We start from the raw sequence: 22,413 nt of genomic DNA, 5'->3' as shown, positions 1-22,413 counted from the left end.
GACATGAGGCATACTTGATTTCGTTTAAAATCTTGAAATGATGAGGCAACCACAGAAATAAAAACACATATTCATTAAAAAACTCAGGATATTAAGTTGCTAATTATTCCAGAGATTCGAATCATGATAATTTAATAATGCATATTTGACTAGCTGTCACAACGAGTTCAATCGTAAAATTTCTTTGCTAACTGCAGATTTAATTTTTTCTTTGAACCTCACAAGTGGACGAGTGATTCAGCGCAGTGGCGCTGAACATTGGTACTTTGAAACCATGTTGGTTTTTCCACGTGTAGCGAAAAAAACCAGTCAGTTTATCAGGATTTGTATTCCTCTTGATTTGCTTTGGGAACATGAATGGTCCTGAATAAGAACAGGGAGCTTCCTCAAGCTATGTTCAGGAAGGTGTGAAATAGACAACACAAGCAGGAAGGGTATACGAAACCCTTTATTTTCTATCTTCACAGGTATTCCCGAACTTCGGAATACAGAGACCAACCACTTGTGGTCTAAACGTAAGAATATAAAAACTACTAACTAAAAACTAACTTAGTGCTAGGCACTTGTACACTAATTTAAGACTGCCTTTATTTAAAGAAAAGTACGTATGTAGTACGCCGAGCTTCTAAAACTACGATACGTCTGCAATTATCAAGAAGGCTAAACCTCTGGCCTTGACGGCAACCAGCAACAGAGTGAAAACTCGTTAAACTACAGTGGCAAGCGGCTTGCTTCCTATAACTCCTTCCTCTCTCTTGCTTGGCAAAAAGCCACAACTTAAGTACTTGGCGTTAGGAAGACAATTTGCATAAATAAGTTAAAGCTTTTAATTCTGGCCGGAAGTAGAAAATAAGAAGTGACAGTAAAGATTTAAAATAAAATAAACGTTAGTAAAACTTAAGATCCTTACAAGTTTCACTTAAAAAGTGCTCTATGAAGACATCTCTCTCCTTAAGGCATTGTGTGCTTTGCCGTGTTCAACTCATGGAGGTAGGAAGGTCATGGCTTTCCTACATCCATGGTTCAACTGACCTAACCAAGCACAATGCCAAAAAGACATAACTTTTTTCCTATGCGATAAAATTAGATTAAACTTCGCTGAGAAAAACATTGTGCAAGATGTGAAACACAGCTAAGCGCAAATAAACCATGGGAATGCAAACTGCTTTAAAAGATGTTTTAAAACATTTATAATTGCCATTGGAATTCGCTGGGGCTTGTACAGATATGGCTAATTATGGTTGCAACAATGAAACCGATGTTTTAGTCTTTAATTACAACCTACAGAATTGTAGCTATAGTTGATATCAGCTAATGAGTAAGTATAAAAAATTCATTAGATGTGAAAAGAATCGATATGGGTGAAAAAATTATGTTCATTAATAAAAAACTAGATATGGATGTTCCGCCATTTAGGATCAATTACATCTAGTCTATAAACTAATCATTTTTTAATGGAGTCTCATAATAACTATAATTTTATTCTCTATATATGATAGCATGAAAAAAAAATAAAGAAAAATTGAACAGCCTTGAATTCGGGAAGTAAATGCTTAAAATTAAATAATAAGCTATTTTAATTAAATCTCTGTTGTAGCCCTTGAATAAGCACATTAGTCATTTTTTTTCCAACCGCGTAATAACTCACACGGAAGAAATGAATAAAAGGTAGATTCACCACCTGTGAAAAATAACTTTATCTATTTGCGGTAAGAGAAAATAATTAACTAATTAAAAAGTCATATATGTCACTAAAGACGTAAAAAAAAAAAAAAAAACTTACGTAGTGATGAATTTGACGTCCAAATCAATCCGCTGCCACGATATCGTGTATCCCAAGTGCGATTCTTACGGTACCTCAGTTGAGGTACTATATTAGGGTGGAGGTACTGCGGGTAATGGGAATGACGGTACCTCTGAGGTAAAGATGCCATTTTAAAGAGAATGGATATCAATTTTCCACTTGCTAAAATTCACATAAATCAGGTTCGTGAGTATATCCTCAGAGGCGACAAACTCCCCAGTTTAACTATTCAAACAAATCAACAAACAGATGGACGAAAACCGCAGTACAAAAGTCGCAACATCTTTGCTAGGCAATACGCAGACAAGTACTGGTAATGATCCTGTTTGCATTACATTTCTAAAATACGCGAATATGACGGTATCCACAGTGATAGGATGCTATGTTCTTGGTCACAGATATTCATGAAATATGAAACTCATAATTTTATAATATGCAGAAAATGTTATTAAAACTGTTGTCAAAATCGCAACACCATATAGTTAGAAGATTGTCATAGTTCCATCAGTAAGTAGTTTTACAGAGGCAGCTTCATGTACAATATCACGCATTGCTTTTAACGCTTGCCCATGTGATCACAGTAATTTCAAGCTCGTTGATTGCATTAACGTCCAAAGCACATTCACTTAAACAATCTTGTTCAATACAGGCACATATCAGTTTCACTACGCACAGCTGTCAGTCAACTTTCTTAACTTTAGATGCAGATTAAAACCACTTTTCATCTTGCTTGATTACAGAATAGCTATCAGTTGAGGTTACTTTCTTACCTATCAATACACCACAATATTCACTAACAGCTTTTCATTTAAATACCTCAATCTTAAGGTCGTCTGCCATCCACTAGACAGTTTTACTTTTTGAACCACACAGGTGCTGTTTTCCAAACAACAGTTGCTCAATAACTTCCATTTCTCAATAAATGCTGCGTCCTTCATTCATAGCCATACGACTACTAGTGAAGTGTGAACTCATCCAAGCTACCTACAAGGTACTGGATAATGGCAAGAAACAGAGAAAGGTAGGCGTCCATTTCGAGACAACAACAGCCAAGTACAGAATCGAACGACACCCACTAAAGAGTTGGCACATTCCACGATACATCCGAACGCGTGCCGTCACTTCCTCCTTCACCTCCAGTTTATTTCCTCAGACACATATACACAATGCATTCCGCCGCTTCTAACAAACAAGGTTACACTTCCCGGATGTCGGCTTGGGGTAAGAAATCGGATGGCAGTGGATAACTATGGCACAAGGGGGGGGATGATACTTGAAATTAGCAGGCATTATTTATTCCCGATTTTCTGTGTCAATCGACAGGTGGAAAAGACTACCTCATCCTTATTCTACTTTATTACCAGGATTACTGAAGCGCAGCTGGGGATTCTGCAGCTTCGGCGTTTTCCCCACTCGGACATTACGCGGCTTATATAACTGTTAGATTATCAAGCACATGTCAGGCGAAATGAAGTACCATTTCTAAAATACTATACTGTTAATTTATCTTTCAAACAAATTATACAAATAAACGAAGATGAAGCTGAAATTATACTAACTGTTTTGTGATCTTCATATAAAAAGAATGTTCATGAAATTAAATGATGTCACTATTCCACAACGACTTAACATATACATGGGACCGAAAAACATATTAAGTCATATTGTTTTAATTAATATAGTAGAAAAAATAAAATTCAGTAAAATAAGAGTAATTTTTTTAAGGGGGAAAAAAAATGACATAAATGAAAAAAAGCCTCTGAAGTCTACTACGAAACTCTCCGGGGGAACTTAAGAACACTTTTTTTCTCCCATTTATTTAATCATTTTAGCCCCCTCCCAAAGTAAAATTTTAATTAATCTATTACAAAAGTACCAAATCTTTCATTTGTGTCCAAAAATGAATTGTGCAGTTACGCATGAGTAAAATGATTTTAGACATCCGATTACGACGGATTACGACGCTCATTATTTTTTTAATTCAAAGAAATACAAAAATAACTCAAATTTGTTAAAAATGCTATACTTAAATACTTTGCTGAGTGGCCTGCAATTAATTTTGTCTTTTTAGAAAATTCTCCAGAACCTAAAATTATGTGATATATTCTTTCTGCCAAATCAAATTTTCAAGACACACATAGGTACACATTAAAAAAAAAAAAAAAAAAAAAAAAAAAAAAAAAAAAAAAAAACTTCTTTTTTTTTTTTAAAACTATATTGAAATTAATTTTTATCGTACTCATGATACACGTTTGATAGCTTAAAAGTGAACGGTTTAATAAAAATTAACGATGCATATTATTTTTAAATGTCTTATAATAAAAGTTTTGTAAAAGTTGTTAAAAATAATATTGTTGGAAAAAATTAGCGCTTTTAAGAATAATACATATGCATCAAAACAAATCTCGGCACAGTTTACTCTCCCAGAAAAGCAGAGTCCCAAATAATTCCGTTTAATGAGACTCTGAAGTACTCTTCTTTAAATATGAGTTTGAAGTTATTAACAGAGATTATGCTCCCTTAGTTCTAACATTGCATGAGAGTTTAAATGTTGCAGAGACTGTTAAATGTACACAATGCACGTATAATGTCAAAGCATTTTGGATGCTATATCTCGTGGAATTCACAGGAATGCAAATAATATTAGAAACAAAGTAGACTTTAATATAATTGAAGAAAAAAATGAAATAAAAAAAGCTAAAAGGATTCAGATTTTTATGGTCACGGAGAAGGGTTTGTTAAGGTTTTTACGCTCTCGCTGAGGTCGCAGTCTATCAGTCCCAATTTCCTCTTTTTTTTTTTTTTTTTTTCCCAGGGAGCTTTATCATTAAGCATTCCCCCCCCCCCCAATTTGCGCCACATACAGTTCAACAGCAAGTCACAAAATTTTTAAAAGGTACACAGCGCATATATTTAGAATTCCCGAAGAAGAGTTAAGTGTTGACGTATATTTTTATATTTTTTTTTTCGGTCTTTTCTCAGTTCATCATATCAATGCTCAGCTTTTTCATTAACATAGCTAAATTAGTATTATTAGCTTTTTATATGTTGATTTTATCTATTAAATATCGTGTTCTTCGCACATACGCCACATAAAATTCAATCCAACAGTAAAATCACACAATATTTTAAAACGGCATAGTTTAGGAATTTTTGATAGAGTGTTAGAGGTTCCCGTACATATTTTTATATTCGTTACACTATTTCTTTAAAAGCTAGCCGCCTAAAATAGTTTTCATTAAAAAAAAAGTATTTAATGACTTTAAAAAGTCCAGCTAGTGCAATTTCATAAAAATATCGAATATTTCTAATTAGATATCTCATGATATTAATACATGTTTATTTAAATCAATCGCATTTAAGAGTAGGAAAAAATACTCCTTAGAACAGCGTTTATTGTTTTTTAATCGCTTAGTTTATTATTCAGCAACCTCCAAGACTAAATTTGAAAGTATCTTACGCTTTACTGAATGGCAACACGCTGACGCGTGAAGATAAAAGTATTTTATTTCCGGCCGCGACAACATATTGCTTTCATAGAGCCATTTCATAGAGCATTTTTTGGGGGGTGGGAGGGAGGGTATTTCAGGGCAAGAAGATAAGACTTATAAATTTCAGTTTCAGGTTAGAATTATCCATTTTCTTCAAATCCATTAACTTTAGGAGCAGCAATAATAATAACAAATCTTAAATGAATCCGAAATACACTGGCAACATTCCTGTTTGTTCTGAATGCTTTAAGAAAATATTACGCTAAGTAAAGAGTCACATTAATGGATTTCAAAATGAACAGAAAAATTAATGTGGAAATATCTTCATAAATTTGTCTAACACGGAAAACGGAACTTCGAAAGAAGACGGGGGAAAAAACACGGACGGATGTTATTTTCCAGCATTCTAAGAATAACAACAAGCTCATGGATTGACATTGGTTTTTAGCACGTCGAACACAAAAATCGAGGCGACAAATTGCGTACAAAAACAAGAACAGTGTATACATCCGAGGACAGAAAACTAACGACTTGGTCGCCGCTGAACTGGAACGAGCTTAATTTAAAAGAAAATACTTAACATTAATATTTTTATACTCCAAAATAAAACAAGCGAGAGGCTTTTAAAAAAATATAGTTCTAAAAAACGGATATTATTTATTTGGGCTCTTATGAAACCTTCGAAGAAAGAAAAATACTCATAATACAGCAAAATTATTCTTAACAGAAACAGGAGATAAAAATAATAACACTAAATGAGCGAATCCGGAAACCAGTTATCTTCAATCTTATTTTAAAATAACGGTCATTGGCAGTCTCATTATCTGAAATTTTTCAATTGCAAAATTTTTAAGTTTTTTATTTTAGACGGTAAAACATCATTCTCCTATTCCCGAGTGCAAGTTTAATAGACTGCATTAATATGTGCTTTACATTATCATCAATTTAGTTAAATTAAGCATTTGCATTACGGTGAATACAAAAAACATGAACAAATAAGTTCACTAAAGTTTACATTTATCTACATGTTATGTGTGTAGAGACATTAGGTATTTTGGAAGCATGAAAGATGAAAAATGAGCAACACCTTCGCCGGGAATAGAACCACGGACCTCTGGAATACGGGCCTGCGTGCTAAACACCACATCTTGAAGGCACGCTAAGGAGGCGGGAGAAATATCTTATATGTGTTTAATTTAGTCGACATAACTGGAGGCTTGATATGAATTTTTTAAATGCTATCTTGTATCTTACCATTCTCTTACCTCTAAAAATTACTAAAGATTAATTCAAAATTTATTTACAATAACTGCATTTGCAAGCCTTCTTTTTAATAATAATCTGGAATGTACAAATTATAAGATGCTATTAATTTTAAATAGACAATACGTGAGATCAATAAGACGTTTCCTTCATTCAAAATGCTTTACTCTGTAATGTACTTTTCTTCATCTTACACTTCAGTATTTCTTTATACTGCTTATATTTGCACTTAAAAAAAGACGAATCCCAAGGGTGTACAAACCATAAGACTCATTATTTAGAGCCCGAATGCATAATTTATGCAATACGAAAGGTATCAAAGGGTATTTACACCAGACATCTTATATTCTTAGACTTCGTTTCAATCGACCGGTTATTCGCGCGCTCAGCGAATCAAATTTCATTTGGCACTTCTACGAAAAAGTACACTGCACTGTACTCGAGGACAACATATTAGTTCGTCCATATAAAAGTACAGTTAAATAGAAGCATTGCAAATCACAACGTTGAAAGCTTCCCGAACTTAACGCTTCAATTAACGTTTGTTTGCCTTTTGGATTGCAGGCACACACTTCGCGAGCACACATTTCCCGCTAGCTCTTGTTATTCTGTTAATTAATTGAAAATGAACTCAAACAAAAGGAAACGAAACTACCGAAAAGAAGCTAAAATCGTTAGCAATGTTGATAATGATGGTGGATATGTAAATCACATTATATGTCGGAAAATGTACGGTGAAGGTAAAATAATTACAAAAATTCTATTTTTTTTTTTTTTTTTTTTTTTTTTTTTTTCATTTAAATAAATAAATGTCTAACACATGTTTATATAGGAAATGAAAACTCGACTATACGTATTCTTTTAAACGTCATTATCTATCAGCTGTCAGACACTAAAATAATAAGCCATTTACTTACTGCAAGAGCACATGATATATACTAAAGATAGGCATTAGCCGGTCCCTCTAATTGCTTAATCCGGTTAAGAAATCCTGTCAACGATATTTTTATGTATACCTTACCACGTCGCGTACGCAAATTACCGAAACCAGCAGTACGAGTGCGTATCTATAGATACAGTGCATACGTGCATTACGCTTAACTATAATCGGGATCAACCAAAGTTGAGAATACTAGATATGCTAAAAAGCATATCTAGTATTCTCAACTTTGGTTCATCATTCTCAACATCCGCCGAAGAACGCAGTCTTCTCATTTCTAGCAGTTTTAATTTAGAAATTAAACAATGAAATATGAATAGTGTTGAGATAAAAAGAAAGATTATTTCACCTCTAAATTTTTATTTGAAACAGAATACATGTTAATTATTTGATGACCAAAAGGAACAGAGGTTGTTTTTGGCGTATTTTTAATTTTCTTAAATTGTAATCTTTTTACAGCAATAGTAATTTTTTCTAAAAATTTCTACGTGGGAAAGGTTCTTCTTCCTTTCCCCAAATCGCATCCCCATCCAACAATTGAGGGACCACAAAACATCGTTTCCGCACGATGCACTAAAAGTATCCCCCCTGATGTAACATCATTAGCCCCCATACATCACAAGAATGACGTATGGAACTAGACGAGGGGTTCTCAACTAGGGAGGAATTTTATAGTTTCAGAGGGGATGCGCTCAGCCTTTTATTTACCTGTTAAGTACTTAATTACAGCAGTACTAACTATTAAACTAAATTAAATTTTATTGCATCAAAGAATAAAAACAAATTAGCAACAAAATAAACAAAAGAAATAATCCCGATTAAAAAAAAGGGATATTGTACAAGAAAAAGGAAAAATATTGCAAAATTTTTATTGTAAAAAAAAGCAACATTACAGAACAAAGTATTATTGTCGCGGAATATATAGGAAAAAGGTCTAAATTATTGTTTTAAAGAAAATATACTGTACTTTCAACTTACTACAAATTATTGGAGCTCAATGCTGCTTTAGGTCCGTTAAAAATTACCCTAAAGTTTCTATAATCTCGTGTTACCATGTTCTTTGTGAATAATTTACATGAAAATTAGTAAAATGTCATGTACAAGTACGTGAAATTTTATCTAAATACTACAAAATAAAAAAATAATTGATATTTATCATGCTCTGGCTGGAAACCTGAATCTTAATTTATTTACAATATTATCTATATATATTTTTCTATACATAAGAATACTAAGAGATCTGTAATGTGACCAGTTTTCAAATTTAATCAAACTGCGTCTGTGATATCCATTTTAGAATGCAAAATGGGTCGCCATTATCGAACGCCTACACACGTCCTTTTGTACAGTCTGCACTGGGGGGGGGGAACAAAGACAGTTCTACATCTCTCGTTTGCAAGGAAGGGATGCCTCCGCGAAGGACTTTTCAAGGGAAATTAATTCCGTGTATTCATCGAAAAAATCACGATACATCGCTTGAATTCGAATTCGAATAGAGCTCAGAGAATAGCTTGGTTTACAAGCGAATAGAGCTTGAATTCGAATTCGAATAGTGTTCAGAGATATACACCAACTCGGCCACTGGTGTGCTAGCTGTTAGTGAAAATAACTCTGACAGTGAATTGTCCGAAATGACTTCGCTCTTATTAGTTCGGATAAACGGAGTTCGAAATTAAGAAATAAGCAATTAATATTTAAAGGTTTAAGGTAAACACATCTGATTTTGAAACAAGCCGGCGCGAAGAGAGGAGAGGAAAGGGGGCGGGGAAGAAACATATATTTATTTTTCTTTATCTTGAAAGAAATAGAGGTTACACCTACCGGCCTACGCCGAAAGGCGTTTACCGTTGGCCTCATGTCAACTCCAACCCCCACGAGTTTATCAACAAAATGAAAAACAAAAAAAAGAATAGACAGACTTCCCTATAGCGTCAGTTTATCGCAGAGAAACATTCGGTAAACATCAAAAGAAGAAAAATGAATTGGAGAGGTCACCTTCGATTGTGACCGTTAAATAGCACTTTTATTTATTTATTTATTTATTTTAATGTGGACAAGTGCATAACCGCGTACTGAAAATCAGCGAAGTCAGAAGCGGGGCTCTTAATAAAATTGATACTTGACGCGCGTTTTTAACTACATCTCCGACATATGGGAAAAAAATATTATATGAAATTGAAATGTTTACGAATTTGCCTTTTGTATTTATTAATTTTAATACCTGCTAGAATTCCTTCTTTCATACAGGTAATAAATATTACATCAATAAGCATTATTTACTATTAATCAACATTCCTTTTATAATTAAACATTAAAATTATCTAAATTTTTCAAATATCGAAAATAATTTACCTTTACAGAAATTCTCTTTTCCTTTATTATGTATATGGCCAGCTAAATGATGATTATTATTGCAAATATAACAATTCCCACTAATACAAGTTCATATCAATAATTTAGAGCCATTTAATTTTCATCAGATACTCCACAAACCATATTTTTCACATACAATAGGTGACGCTTAATTGCATCACGTTTGTTCAAGACTGATAACATTAAACGATAAGAAAAATGTCCTTAAAAATAACAAGGGAATTTAACTAATTCAATACAAATAATAACTAACATACTTCATGAGGTGATAACAACGTGTATTAGATTTGTAAATGAGTGAGGAGCTGATAAACCTTGAAATGTTTATTTTAAAGTAACAGACTATACCTATTTAACCGGACTCTATTCGAAAAATAATTCATAACAGAAATGATAATTTTAAAATTGCGAAATAGAACTGATCGTTTTATTATAGCTTTTTGGGCCTATCATTTCCTCAGCGGTTGGACCATCAATGGAAAACTCATTATAAACACTTATGAACTTGTGCGCATTTATGAACAATGAATATATTTACAAATTCAAAGCTTCGAAAAGTATTAAAAATTATCACCAATTACTTTTCATTAGATTCATTATCACCTCTAATACATAATATCAATGAAGTGAAGTTCAAGAAATTATTATTGCAACAATTAGTTTTTATACCTTTCCAAAATTAAATTTCTTCGCATACAAAAAGCACGCGAAAAATAATATCGGTATTTAATATTAATTATCAAGGTAAAAAACACTGTGCAATAAGCTCTGATATCTTGACTCCTGTTTCAACAAGAACATCCTAAACGCTTACACATGCTGTAATAATTACTTTGTTACAGATGGAAAAGATTCTAAATCTTTCCAAATGATCCTCCCAGCCCCGAAAAAAACTTCAATGCGGTAAAAAATGGGACTCGCAGACTTAATAATAGTAATAATAATAATAATAATAATAATAATAATAATCTATTTCATCTAGCCAAGCAATGGGATTCGCGTGCTAAAAAACAACTACTTAAAAAAAATCTATTTCATCTAGTCCGGCAATTTGGAACACGCATATTCAAATACAACTGACACCATCGTTGAAAATTTTGACGGTGTTCTATATGTTCGGAAATGATGGATCAGATTCTTCAATATCCGAGATATAAGAAAATAAAGATCCAGTGTCTAGGTACATAACGACATAAACAGTAGCACGAAATGTCATTATTAGCTTTTTGGATCAAAAAAAGGTCCAGTATGTCCAGGTGCTTTATCAATAACAGAAACACAAAACCTGACCATTATCGTTTTGGGCAAATATATTCCAGTATGTATAATTAACTACATACTATTGTTGGCAATAGTTATGAGATCCCATCATTAATTTTTCCACTAAAGAACAGCAGAATGTCTACAGAACTAAATTCTACTGTTATTTTTTCTATTAAAAAGCCACTACAGCCACTACTGTAGCAACCTAACCGGTAGAGTGGTTAGCGTCGCTGACTGCAGTTATCACTCTGCGTTCTCTAACATTGTATTACGAAGACGTAACAACTAATTTCAGGAAATATAATAAAAGGAGCCCTGGAGGGGTAGATTTTCATCCGAATACGGGGGCGGCATATATTTTGGTTTGAATTTATAATTAAAGTACTGTAGTTCTAGTCCTGTGTGTCTAAACTTACATGATACTTTACTGATATATGCTATCGAAACAACATCCAATCTCGCTGTTTTTGGGGGGATGGCAAAAATGCTCCAGTACATACAGATACACACTTTCGATAACAGCTCAATAAATGAAATAAATAAATTCCGTTGTTACTTTTTGCACATTCCGTACTTTAAATGAATAGTTTCTTGCATAATCTGTCGTTAAATGAGTTTTTAAGAAAAACAGCATTTTCATAAACCTCCTGGAAAAAATAATAATTTTTAAGAACAACTCCTGGTACACGTTCTGACAGCACTATTATGTTAATATTCGAAAACAAAATTATAATACATTACTCAGAAAGAGGGCAAATTTTGGCATTTCCAAGACAGAACAAACATTTGATTCTTACCTGTAAAAGAAAAAGAAAACTATTATTACTATAAAAGCCATTTTTAATCTCAGCAGAGAGCAAACAAATTATCATTATAAATGCAAAAAATAAGTCAACAATTCTATCAAAACATAAAAATGAGAGTAGGAAATGACTCCAGGTTTACAAACAATTGGTATCGTGTAAATGCCGTCTAGAAAGATTAATGTCACGAAGTTTCACACACATGGATTTAATTTTTTTTTCTTAAGCTTAACCAAGTGTTACATTAACCCTCATAGTTTTCTTGATATTTTTTAGGAACAAGAAAATCTCAGTACGTAATATTATATGCAAATGAGCCAGCTATATGAGAAAGGCTTTCAAGTGCAGAAGTTTGGCCATTCTCTCATCACAAAAAATGAATCGTCTTGCCAGTCCACAGCCTTTTTTCCGTGAATACTCATAACTATTTCCTCCGACTTTCCTGCACGAATTATGATTTAACTTTTTTGAAGGTGATACCCACCGGAGCGTGACAAGCCGTCAGCAACAATGGGGATTAATGGTAGCTCACGCAAACATGACCGTGGTCAGAAACAACGCAGTTCATTATTGTTGACGAGAGTTTGGTCACACTTGAATGGGAATGTAACGGCTAGACAGAACATTATGTTATAAAGTCAGAATCTGTACTCGAGGTGCAAGCTTTGTATGTTCTGTTTTGTTCTTCCTCTCAGAAACGATAACAAACAACTGTCTGCGATGCGTCAGTATGTTCTGTGTAAAACATATTTCTTCATTTTTACAGGATGGCTGGCAATTCTACGGTTTTCGATATGTAATGTGCACTGTGATGCATACTGTAGAGTCGTCAATGGTTTTCTGAATTGAAAACCAATAGTTTTATCCAACCATTCCAAACTGAGATGCAAGGAATTTGAAATTTTCGTACAGTACGTGTCGCTTAATGTGAACACGTTTATCCACGACTATCTTTGATACCATTAAACGACGATAAAAATGCCCTTCAAAACAGCAATATAATCTAACTAATTTAATTTAAATACAACAAGAAACGTATAAATAGGCACTTTCACAACATTATAATTAGGAAAATGCAAACTTTAGTTGATGAACTGTTGTTCATAATACCTTTAACGGAAAAGTTCGTTTATGAACTGTTTATAGCGTTTCTGTAAATTATTTGACCCAAATCATAATATTCGGAAGGCATCGCATCGCTCATAGGAAGAGAACGTGCGAAAGTAAAATTTTAATTCAAGCAAGAAAGCAACCTTAGTTTGTAGTAGATGTTTTCCGGGAATTTTTTTCGCTTCTGGAGAAATAAGACTTAGGTCTAATCGCCCCCAAAACCGACAGAATTATTCCAAACCAATCATTATTCCAACCAATCATTCAGAAGCATTTCTATACATCGTAAGCATCTTAAAAAATAATTTTAGAATTAATTTCGCTCATTAAAAGTCGTAATTTAATAATTTACAATTTAAAATCTAATTCTTTTTTATATTGCATGTTTTAGTAAATTAAAAGCCTAGTAACTGATTTTTAAAGAAAGGCACACACACACACACAAAAAAAAAAAAAAAAAAAAAAATTCTCCTACCGATATGATACTCGATACGACCCAGAGAAATTTTTTGCGTCACCGCTTCTAAACAACTTTATGTTAGATACTCATAAATGCAATATATAATAATATTCAGAACTCAGAAGTAAGACAAAAAATGAATTAATACTGTGAAATAGGGAATCAGTTCACGAAATGAAAGTGATGGAAGTGAAGACTTTCTATGTATATCCAACAGACCTAATGCTCTTAATGCAAAAACATAAGAGACACGCCTGTCTCCCGTGGCTCAGAAGCTGCAGTTATTAATTCACATGACAGTCTCTCCAGTGGACCTCACTGCTTCGGCTAGACGAGTGGGCGCTGACTACTTTTATTGAATTAACTGCTGTGCTCAAAATGTCACAAGTTCATCATGTTATCTTCATTCGTCATGACAATACAAATAATAAAATAATAAACAGATCTAATTATTACGATACTCAGAAAAATTATGGAGATTCATCAGAAAAAGAATAACTAATATTTTATAATACAGTGTAATGAAGATTAGTAGAAATGAAGCCACTTACTGATCCGCAACTTTCAGACTGGCGATTACACAAACTGTAAAATTTAACAGAAATCTAGGCCACACGAATCTACATTTCTTGAAAAATTGAAGTTATACAGAGTGATCCTAAAGTTCCGCACATCAAAAGTTCAAAAACCGTGGAAGTTCAAAGATGGATATTAATGACAAATTGATTCACTGGATGAAACCCGCATACTGGAAGAGTTTTCCTCAAGCAAAACGAATTTTTATGACTGAGGATTACTTCGCAACGCATATATTTAGTAACTATCCAATCGTTCTTGCTGGTGATTGCAACATTTTATTCCTTATTTCATTCATTTTGTCCGAAATCTGATTACCAAGAATTAAAAAATCGTACGTCTTTGTTAGAATTACGAAAATTCTGAGAAGGTTTCGTTAAATGCTTCAACATTTTTTTCCAATAAGAATGTGTTCAAAGTAATGCTTAGTCATAAAAACTTATTCTGCTTGGAGAAACTTTTCTACCTTGCAACTACTCCGCTAGTAGCCAAGTGGTTAAGATTGCTGAATACTGGCAGTTCTACCGGCTTTGAGTTCGATCGCAGGTGAACGGGCTGGCTGCATTGTTGGTTTTCATGATTTTCCCCTTGTGTAGCGTGAATACGGGCCACTTACCATCAAACATTTCTCCACAGAAGCATTCCTTCTTTTAGGCAAATTACCCTCGTAGTTTTGTCATGTTCAAATAATCTAATGTAACATCCATCTTGCACCAAATAAATAATTTTGAAAGCTAACAACATAAACTCCAACTGCAATCCCAAGGCTTTTAATACTTGTAATTTGTAAACAAAACAGAAGTTCATCCATTGAAACATTTTGTCATAATATCCTTGTGGAATTTCAACAATTTTTTTAAAGTCCTTTTGATCACCTGGCATAATTGGCACTACTCGGTTCAAAAGATTTAAATAAGGAATTGTATCTTTTATCAAAGTGAAATTTGCAGTGAAATTTCTCATGATGACGACCTCATGAAGACGGCCATCTCTGAAAGCACCCAGTACCTCTGACAGCAAAGATAAACATATTTAATGAGCATCACCTAATCTTTACAGAAGACCTAAATCCGTTAAATCACCGTGGAGGGGGGGGGCACATTATAGAGACATTAGGTTTTTTTCAGAGCAAGATATATCAAAAATTAGTTATGCTCTCGGCAGGATTTGTGCGATGGATCCTCAACAGCAAGACTTACAACACGAAAGCATGCATGGGGGAATGCAACGATTCCTTACGATATTAGAAAGATTTTACCATATACTGACGTGGCCACCATGGGTTTCAATTTCAGATATATGCACAACATAAGACAAGAGATAATCACGAATATTTTGAATTTCTAACGAAATTTCATATTTCTATAACATTCAGAAAATTTCGAATTAATTCGGATTAAATAATTAAATAAAACAATCAAGACTACATTATGGCCGAGCGGTAAAGTCGCTGAACACTGGGAGTTCGACGGGGTTCGAATTCCGAAGAACGAGCTGGCTGAATGAGCGTTTTCGTGCTTTTTCTCCATGTGTAAAGTAGATACGAGCCCTTAGAAAGTCCTCCACGAAGACATCGCTATCCTCAGGCAGATAGCCCTTTGCAATATTCGAATTACCTAACCTCAAAGTACGAAACGTAAGATTTTAACATACGATGAAATGCGAATTCACTCGTTAATGGACTAAAAATGCCAAAAAATACAGTGAAACCTACTATCCAGGCGATCATCCACAGTACCAGATGATTTTGGTCTTTTGCGGTAATGGTAGGCCTGGAGCACGGATTTTCAACGAGATGGGAATGCGGTCAGCTTTTTTTATTTGCTACTAAGTATTTAGTTTTATTTCATAAATATAAAAATAATTACTTTTATTCATGTTTTGGTATTATCAAGATTTTCTACCCTTTTTGTTGTTTAATTTACAAAACACTTTAAAAATATCATCTATATCTAGACAAATATACATACTTGTTTTTCGAGTATTGGAAAGTTAGGGGGAATGATCTTCTAGCAACGGCTAAAGGAGTGCATGGAGCAAAAAAAGTTTAAGAGGCCTTAGTGAAAAAATGTTCTATTTATCAAGTTTATTTCTGTTCTCAGAATACTGATCCCCGTCAGAGATGGTCACCATGAAAGGTTTCACAGCATTCACGTAGTCCAAATAAAGAATGGTACATTATCAAGTATGGTTTTCCTCGCCACTGGACTTAGTTTAAAAGATAGTATAAGCTAGGTATAAGAGTGCCTTCGCTCAGTGTTTTTTCTAATATTCCTTAAGGTTACGCAATGTCGTGAATGTATCGAATAGTTAATTTTCTGAAGCCATCAACGTGCAAAAGAGAAGCATTAGTGAAAACGTCTAAGATTCAGCCCACGACAGCACAGTTTTAGAATGTTGCTTCCATATCCTCTGATTCAGTACCCAGAAATATGCAACTCCGATATTTCAAAGTGATCTTCTTTAATACGTTCTAAGATTCTATTTCAGTTCGTGGGAAAAATTTTGAAACTGTCGAAAATTTTAAACGTTTCCAATACTTCCAGTCGCATAGTATATGAGTGCAGCCGCTCAGTTTAAAATCGCATTATTCACGGGTCAGATCATTTTTATAATAAAAACAGAACTATACAGATTCTCGAATAGTTGCATGCATTAATTTTACTCATCTCTACACGAGTATATTTTTGTTATCTTCGATATACAAATTTTATACTGTCAATATTATACTAGACTATCAATTTTAGAAAATTCTCCTTTGATCCTTTTAACAATTGAATCATTTTTATCTTACAGTACCTTTTTCAGTATGTTATTATAATATGTGCCACTTAAATGTGATCACATTTGTCCACGGCCATGTTGACAACAATAAACGATGAAAAAAAAATATCCTTCAAAATGCCAGTGGAATTTAAGTAATTCAATAGAAATATCACCAGAAATATATAAATAGGTACTTGCATTATTTTAATTATTAATTTGCGAAAGCTAGTTTATGAAATGTTCATAACGTTTCTAGAAATTATTTGGGCGATACTGTACCACTTATCCTATATACGGAAGGCATCCGTCATTGGAAGAGAACCTGCCAGTAAAACATAAAATTGTGCAAAGCAATAAGTTTGTGTTTAGCGTAGATTTTTTAGTCAACACTCTATCAATTTCGACGGCAAACAGGTACAGATCCCTCTTCATCAGGAGTAAAGAAATCTAAGAAACCTGTAACGAAAATACTGCCTCTGTGGAACGGTGTACATACCAGGGAACCTGGGTGCGAGATACTTTCCTACTCGATACCAAAAACATAAACTAAATCCAAAATATAAGAACCTTTTTTTTTTAGAATAAATTAGCAAAAATAATATGTGAGCTGAAATAATAAGTAAAATGAACTTTGAAAGTAAGAGGTGTAATAGACCTGTTGAACCAGGAAGCCTTCGAACTGGTGTTGATTGCTGAAAACATGTAACAATAATTAACAAGTAAGATGCAAGAACTTTAGTACTTTCAAGTAAGGTAGTATGAGACAAGACTTAAAATAAATTAAGGTATGGGTGAACTTACAATATCTAATCATATGACTTGAAAGTAGATATGGCAGAGAAAGCAGAAATATACATAACTAGCAGACAAAATTACGGACGGTAATTAATCATTATTCGTGTTTAGAATAGATATTGGTCTGTTAACAGTTCAGAGGGTCGTTGACATCGTAGTGACAGATTTTGATAACAGGATTATATATCTGTTTTTGATTTTCAAAAAAGTTTTTAGCAAGCCGGTAGTAACAGGTTCTTAGTAGTTCGACTTTCAGTTCCTGGTGAAGTCTCGTACGTACCATGGCGAGTCTATTATCTGACGCTCTGTGCCGTTTGGAGTTCCTTTCTATTAGTACAAGAGTAAGCACTTACAGGACGTACATAACATAATATTGGGGGCAGGATGGATTTGTAAATGAGTAGCTTGTTGTCAATAGATAGAACGCTGTTTCGAGCAGCAATTAAGGGGAAGAGTTGCGCTTTACGTGCTCGAAACTTCTTAATAATAGATGTAATGTGTGGGGGTCCATGTGAGAGAATTACTGAGGATCACCCCCTGATAAGGAACCTGTTTAACCCAGGGAATAGGTATAATAGAATTTTAGATGTTTTTTTTTTTTTTTTTTTTTTTTTTTTTTTTTTTTTTTTGTGTGTGTGTGTGTGTGTGTGTGTGTGCGTGCGTGAACAGAACGGCTTGGGTCTTGCCCCCATTTACTAATATTTTCCATTTTTAAAGCCAAGTCTCAAAGACACGGTTGTATTTATACCTCAAAGGAGTACAGCGAACGAAATTGTAGTGACATCTACCGGCAAAAAAAGTAACGAAAATAAAAACAATTAATTTTAAAAGCGCTAAAAAGGACTCCATTGGAATTAAAGTCATTAACGGTAAATCTTTGCGAATGTGGCAAAAGCTTCAATAAAATCCAATTCATTAATGAAAGTTTGCAGATCCATACTCAAAACTGTGATTAAATTTCCTACTATGATTAGTTGTCGAAGACTTGTTAATTTCGCCTTTCGGACATAAGATTCGTGCTCCTTGAGGAGAAAATTTAACGCTCTTTTAGTTTAGCCAATATATCTCAAACCACACTAACAAGATATGCTATAAATTCCCCTAGAATTAAGATCATAAATGGAATCTTTATAAGAGTCATTTCTCCTCGTTTCAGATTTCTTTGATCCTGTTGAAGACGGGCCTGTACCTGTTTGCCCTCTATATCAAGTTTGATTTAAAATAGTCTTCACTCGCCAAACACATAGTTGTTGCTTTGCCTAATTTTATGCTTTACTTTACGATTCTTTCTTCTGTCTTAAAATTTCTTCTGCCTGTAAAATTTAAAATTTAAAACTAGGCCAAAAGCAAACTTAGTTTGGGATTGATATAAGATAACTTCCCCCCTTCCTGAATTAAAAAAAAAGTTTTTCACCTGAAGAAAAGATGTATGTACCTGATCACCCTTAAAGTCACAGAACTGCAACGGGCCGCAAAATGCTCAGCGCCTGCCCTCCATGTACCCGTACGGCAACGCACACTACGGCTATCTGTTTAAGGGGAAAATGCCTTCGTACAGGAATTTCTGAGGAGAAACCGGCTTGTATTCACGATACAAAAGAAAAATAATCATGATAACATCCATTGAGCTAGTTCGTTTGCTGGGATTCAAAACCAGGCCAATAACCAGTGGTCAAAGGTCTTTCCACTCGGCTACCGATGGGTGTAACACTGGTCCGAAAGAGCCACAGAGATATACACTAACTACCAATAAGTATTTGGACACCTGCGATAGAAAAGAAAAACTAACTTTATTCAAAATCAATAGTTGGTAGAGCCTCCACGAGAGGTAATTACAGCGTGGACCCTCCGGGGCATACTTTCCACAAGTCTTTGTATGACAGCTAGTGGTATTTTCTTCCACTCGGCTTGGAGAAGACATAGAAGTTCCTTCACCGATTTTGCACGGGTAGTGCACCCCTGAATTCGGCGATGTAACTCGTCCTAGAGGTTCTCGATAGGGTTCAGGTCTGGACTCTGGGCAGGCCAGTCCATTCGATGAACTCCATTGGCACCATACCAAGCCTTGGTTAACGTCGAAACATGAAAACTGGCATTGTCGTCCTGAAAATAACAGGGGTCCAACCCGTAAAACTGCCACAACGCAGGAAGCACATTGTCATCCAAAATAGTGCAGTAGGCATCGGAGTTGAGCTTACCATGAATGGGGACCAAGGGTCCCACCCCATACCAGGAGAAACACTCCCACACCATAATTCCACCTCCACCGAACTTGACTGTTGGCACAATGCATTCTGGCAAGAGACGTTCTCCAGGTAGACGCCAGACACAGACCCTGCCATCCGAACGGTAAAGGGTGAACCTTGATTCGTCACTCTAAAGAACCCGTTTCCACTGATCTACGGTCCAATTTCGATGTGCTTTGCACCACATTAACCGAGCAGCGCGGTTGGACTTTGTGATCAAAGGCTTATGGGCAGCAGCACGACCATGAAAACTAAATAGATGAGTTTCCTTACGGATGGTATTCATTGAAACAATACTCCCGGATGCCTGTTGAAACTCCTCGCGGATGAGGGCTATCGGTTGGGTGCGGTTCTTCCGAATTTCTCTGGACAGCACTCGTCGGTCTCTATCTCCCAGTTTCGCTGGTCTGCCGACTCGGGGCACATTCCTACAATCACCGCTCACCTTCCACTTCTTAAATACATAAGCCACTGTCGATTTTGGGTACTTCAGATCGCTCGATATGTCCCTTAAGGATCGGCCACATTTTTGATACCCTATAATTATACCTTTCTCGAAATCAGAGAGCTCCGAACTGCGAGGCATCTTGCATGCGACTAAAGCCGATGCTGTTTCCTACACGATATATACCGGCGGAGTCCGTGAAATACCTTAAGACCGCAGATATCGTCATTTGCATAGGTGTCCAAATACTTATTGGTAGTCAGTGTATAACTACTGTGGGATGACAGCATTAGTTTTATTTGAGGGTTTTCATTCTGTTTTGCCAACTTTTAACTGGCTCTTTAACGGTTTTTTCTATATTCTGCCGTTGTAAATCGCCGATACAGAGGATTAACCGCATATTCTTGCAAAAATTAATTAACTACTGTCAATTAGATGCAATTTATTTTAAATGTTATACCGAAAAACATGGGCATTTAAAATGTGTTTGTACTTAAAAAGTTATGGTTCATTATAATTTTTAATTATTAGCCCAAAGGGACAACTTGGCTAGAAGGGCTATTAATTTCATTTTGGCATTTTGCATTGGTTCACCATAAGAGTCTGAATCCCTTTTCAAATTGTTGCCATCAAATATCAGAGCCCTGCATTCTATTTAAAGAAATTAAATAATGAAGAATCTGCATTATTATATGTTTCTCGCATTGTGAAAAATTGAATAACGTAGTCCTTCACTCGAATATGGGCATTTGGAAGCCCAAATTTGGAATTTGTTTCATTATCTATTTCATGTTTTGTAAATCTTAACGAATTTTTGATTAACAAACTCAACGATTTTAAAGAGTTCCATTAACATTAGCATCGCGTGCATCTTCAAGGGGTGTGTGTGTGTGTGAGAGATTCTGCTGTGTGGGATACTGCTGTTGAATTGAATTTTACAGTTATAGTGCGAAGAATATGGTTTACAGTGCAAAGAACATGATATTTATAAAAAAAAGGTAACACACAAAACGTTAAAAAACGCCCTTTTGGAAGTAATATAAAATCTGAAAGGTTTCATATTTTCAACTTTTAAATTACTTATTTATCTTTCCTCTATAAATTTCGGGGAAGTTTTATTAAGGTTTTTTTTCAGCTTTGTCTGAAATTCAAATAACAATTTAGTACACGTTCCTGAAAAGCAACAAGCAACAAAATTGCGAAATCAGACACAACGTTCGTTAACAGTGAATGAGAAGTCATTCACTGTTAACGACCCTTTGCTACGGAAATAAGCCAATAAAACAAAACAAAGAATATGAAAGCTTTTAACCGCAGGTCTTATTCATAATGCAATAGATTATTTCTCAGAAAAACACATTAAGGTAAATAAATAAATAGCGCACTTTTGATAAATCCTTAAATGGAAGATATATAAATAAATCATGAGTTATTCTTTTCAAAGATTAGGAAAAAAAAAAAAAGTAATGTTAGGTTCAAGTAGATTTTGAACAATGCAATCGATTCCAAAGGCGATCATACACAGATCTTGATTTTTTGTCTAATTTAAAATTTCACATTACTGTGTTTACTGTGTTGCTGATCTAATCTGATTTTTTAATTAACATTGTTTAATTTTCAAAAGAAACATTTACTTGGACCCTGAATTCCTTCGCGAGAACTAAGGCTCATTTTTAAGTACGCATGCGCACTTCAATTTTCGTCCAAAGCCAGACTGAAACAGTTACAAGTTCATACAGAAAAAGATGAAGAACGAGCGAAGGGGGAAAAATAGGTTTCGGGCCACAATTCTCCCACAAAATCGTCAAACTCCGTACTGCATGCATGAATTTCGAGGGGGCTTAAATGGGAGGAAGGAGTCCGCCGGACGGAATTAAGTGTGGGAAACGCGATCGGAAACAGCGATGCGGAGGAAATTGGGCGGATATGATGAGTGCCGCGCTGTCTCTTGACTGCACTTCGCCTACGACAAAAGTGAGGGGTTTGCCATTACGACGCACTTATCACTCTAATGAGCGATTCTTCTGTTACCATGAAATGTAGCAAAGTATAGAATAAACTTTGAAATACGTATTTTC

The 22,413-nt window shown here is 34.6% G+C and overlaps 1 protein-coding gene across 8 annotated transcripts in view; it reads right to left on the bottom strand.

The window, feature by feature from the left end:
• The window catches only part of raskol (Ras GTPase-activating protein raskol), a 730,597-nt gene that overhangs the window by 182,541 nt on the left and 525,643 nt on the right, over nucleotides 1-22,413 (bottom strand). Inside the window, exon 1 of one of the 8 annotated variants that reach the window (XM_035366891.2) lies at nucleotides 11,876-11,915. The exons of 6 other annotated variants lie outside the window; for them this stretch is intronic. In XM_035366891.2, coding sequence (XP_035222782.1) covers nucleotides 11,876-11,900 — 25 coding nt within the window. In that variant the 5' untranslated portion in view covers nucleotides 11,901-11,915. Of the gene's footprint in view, nucleotides 1-1,783; nucleotides 1,950-11,875; nucleotides 11,916-22,413 lie in introns of those variants that run through there. One more of the 8 variants, XM_035366888.2, reaches the window with a different exon arrangement.

The sequence above is a fragment of the Stegodyphus dumicola genome, chromosome 10, assembly GCF_044657685.1.
Source record: "Stegodyphus dumicola isolate Sdum_Otavi_A_Nest chromosome 10, ASM4465768v1".
NCBI classification, from domain to species: Eukaryota; Metazoa; Arthropoda; class Arachnida; order Araneae; family Eresidae; genus Stegodyphus; species Stegodyphus dumicola.
This window is presented reverse-complemented; position numbering and strand designations above follow the sequence as displayed.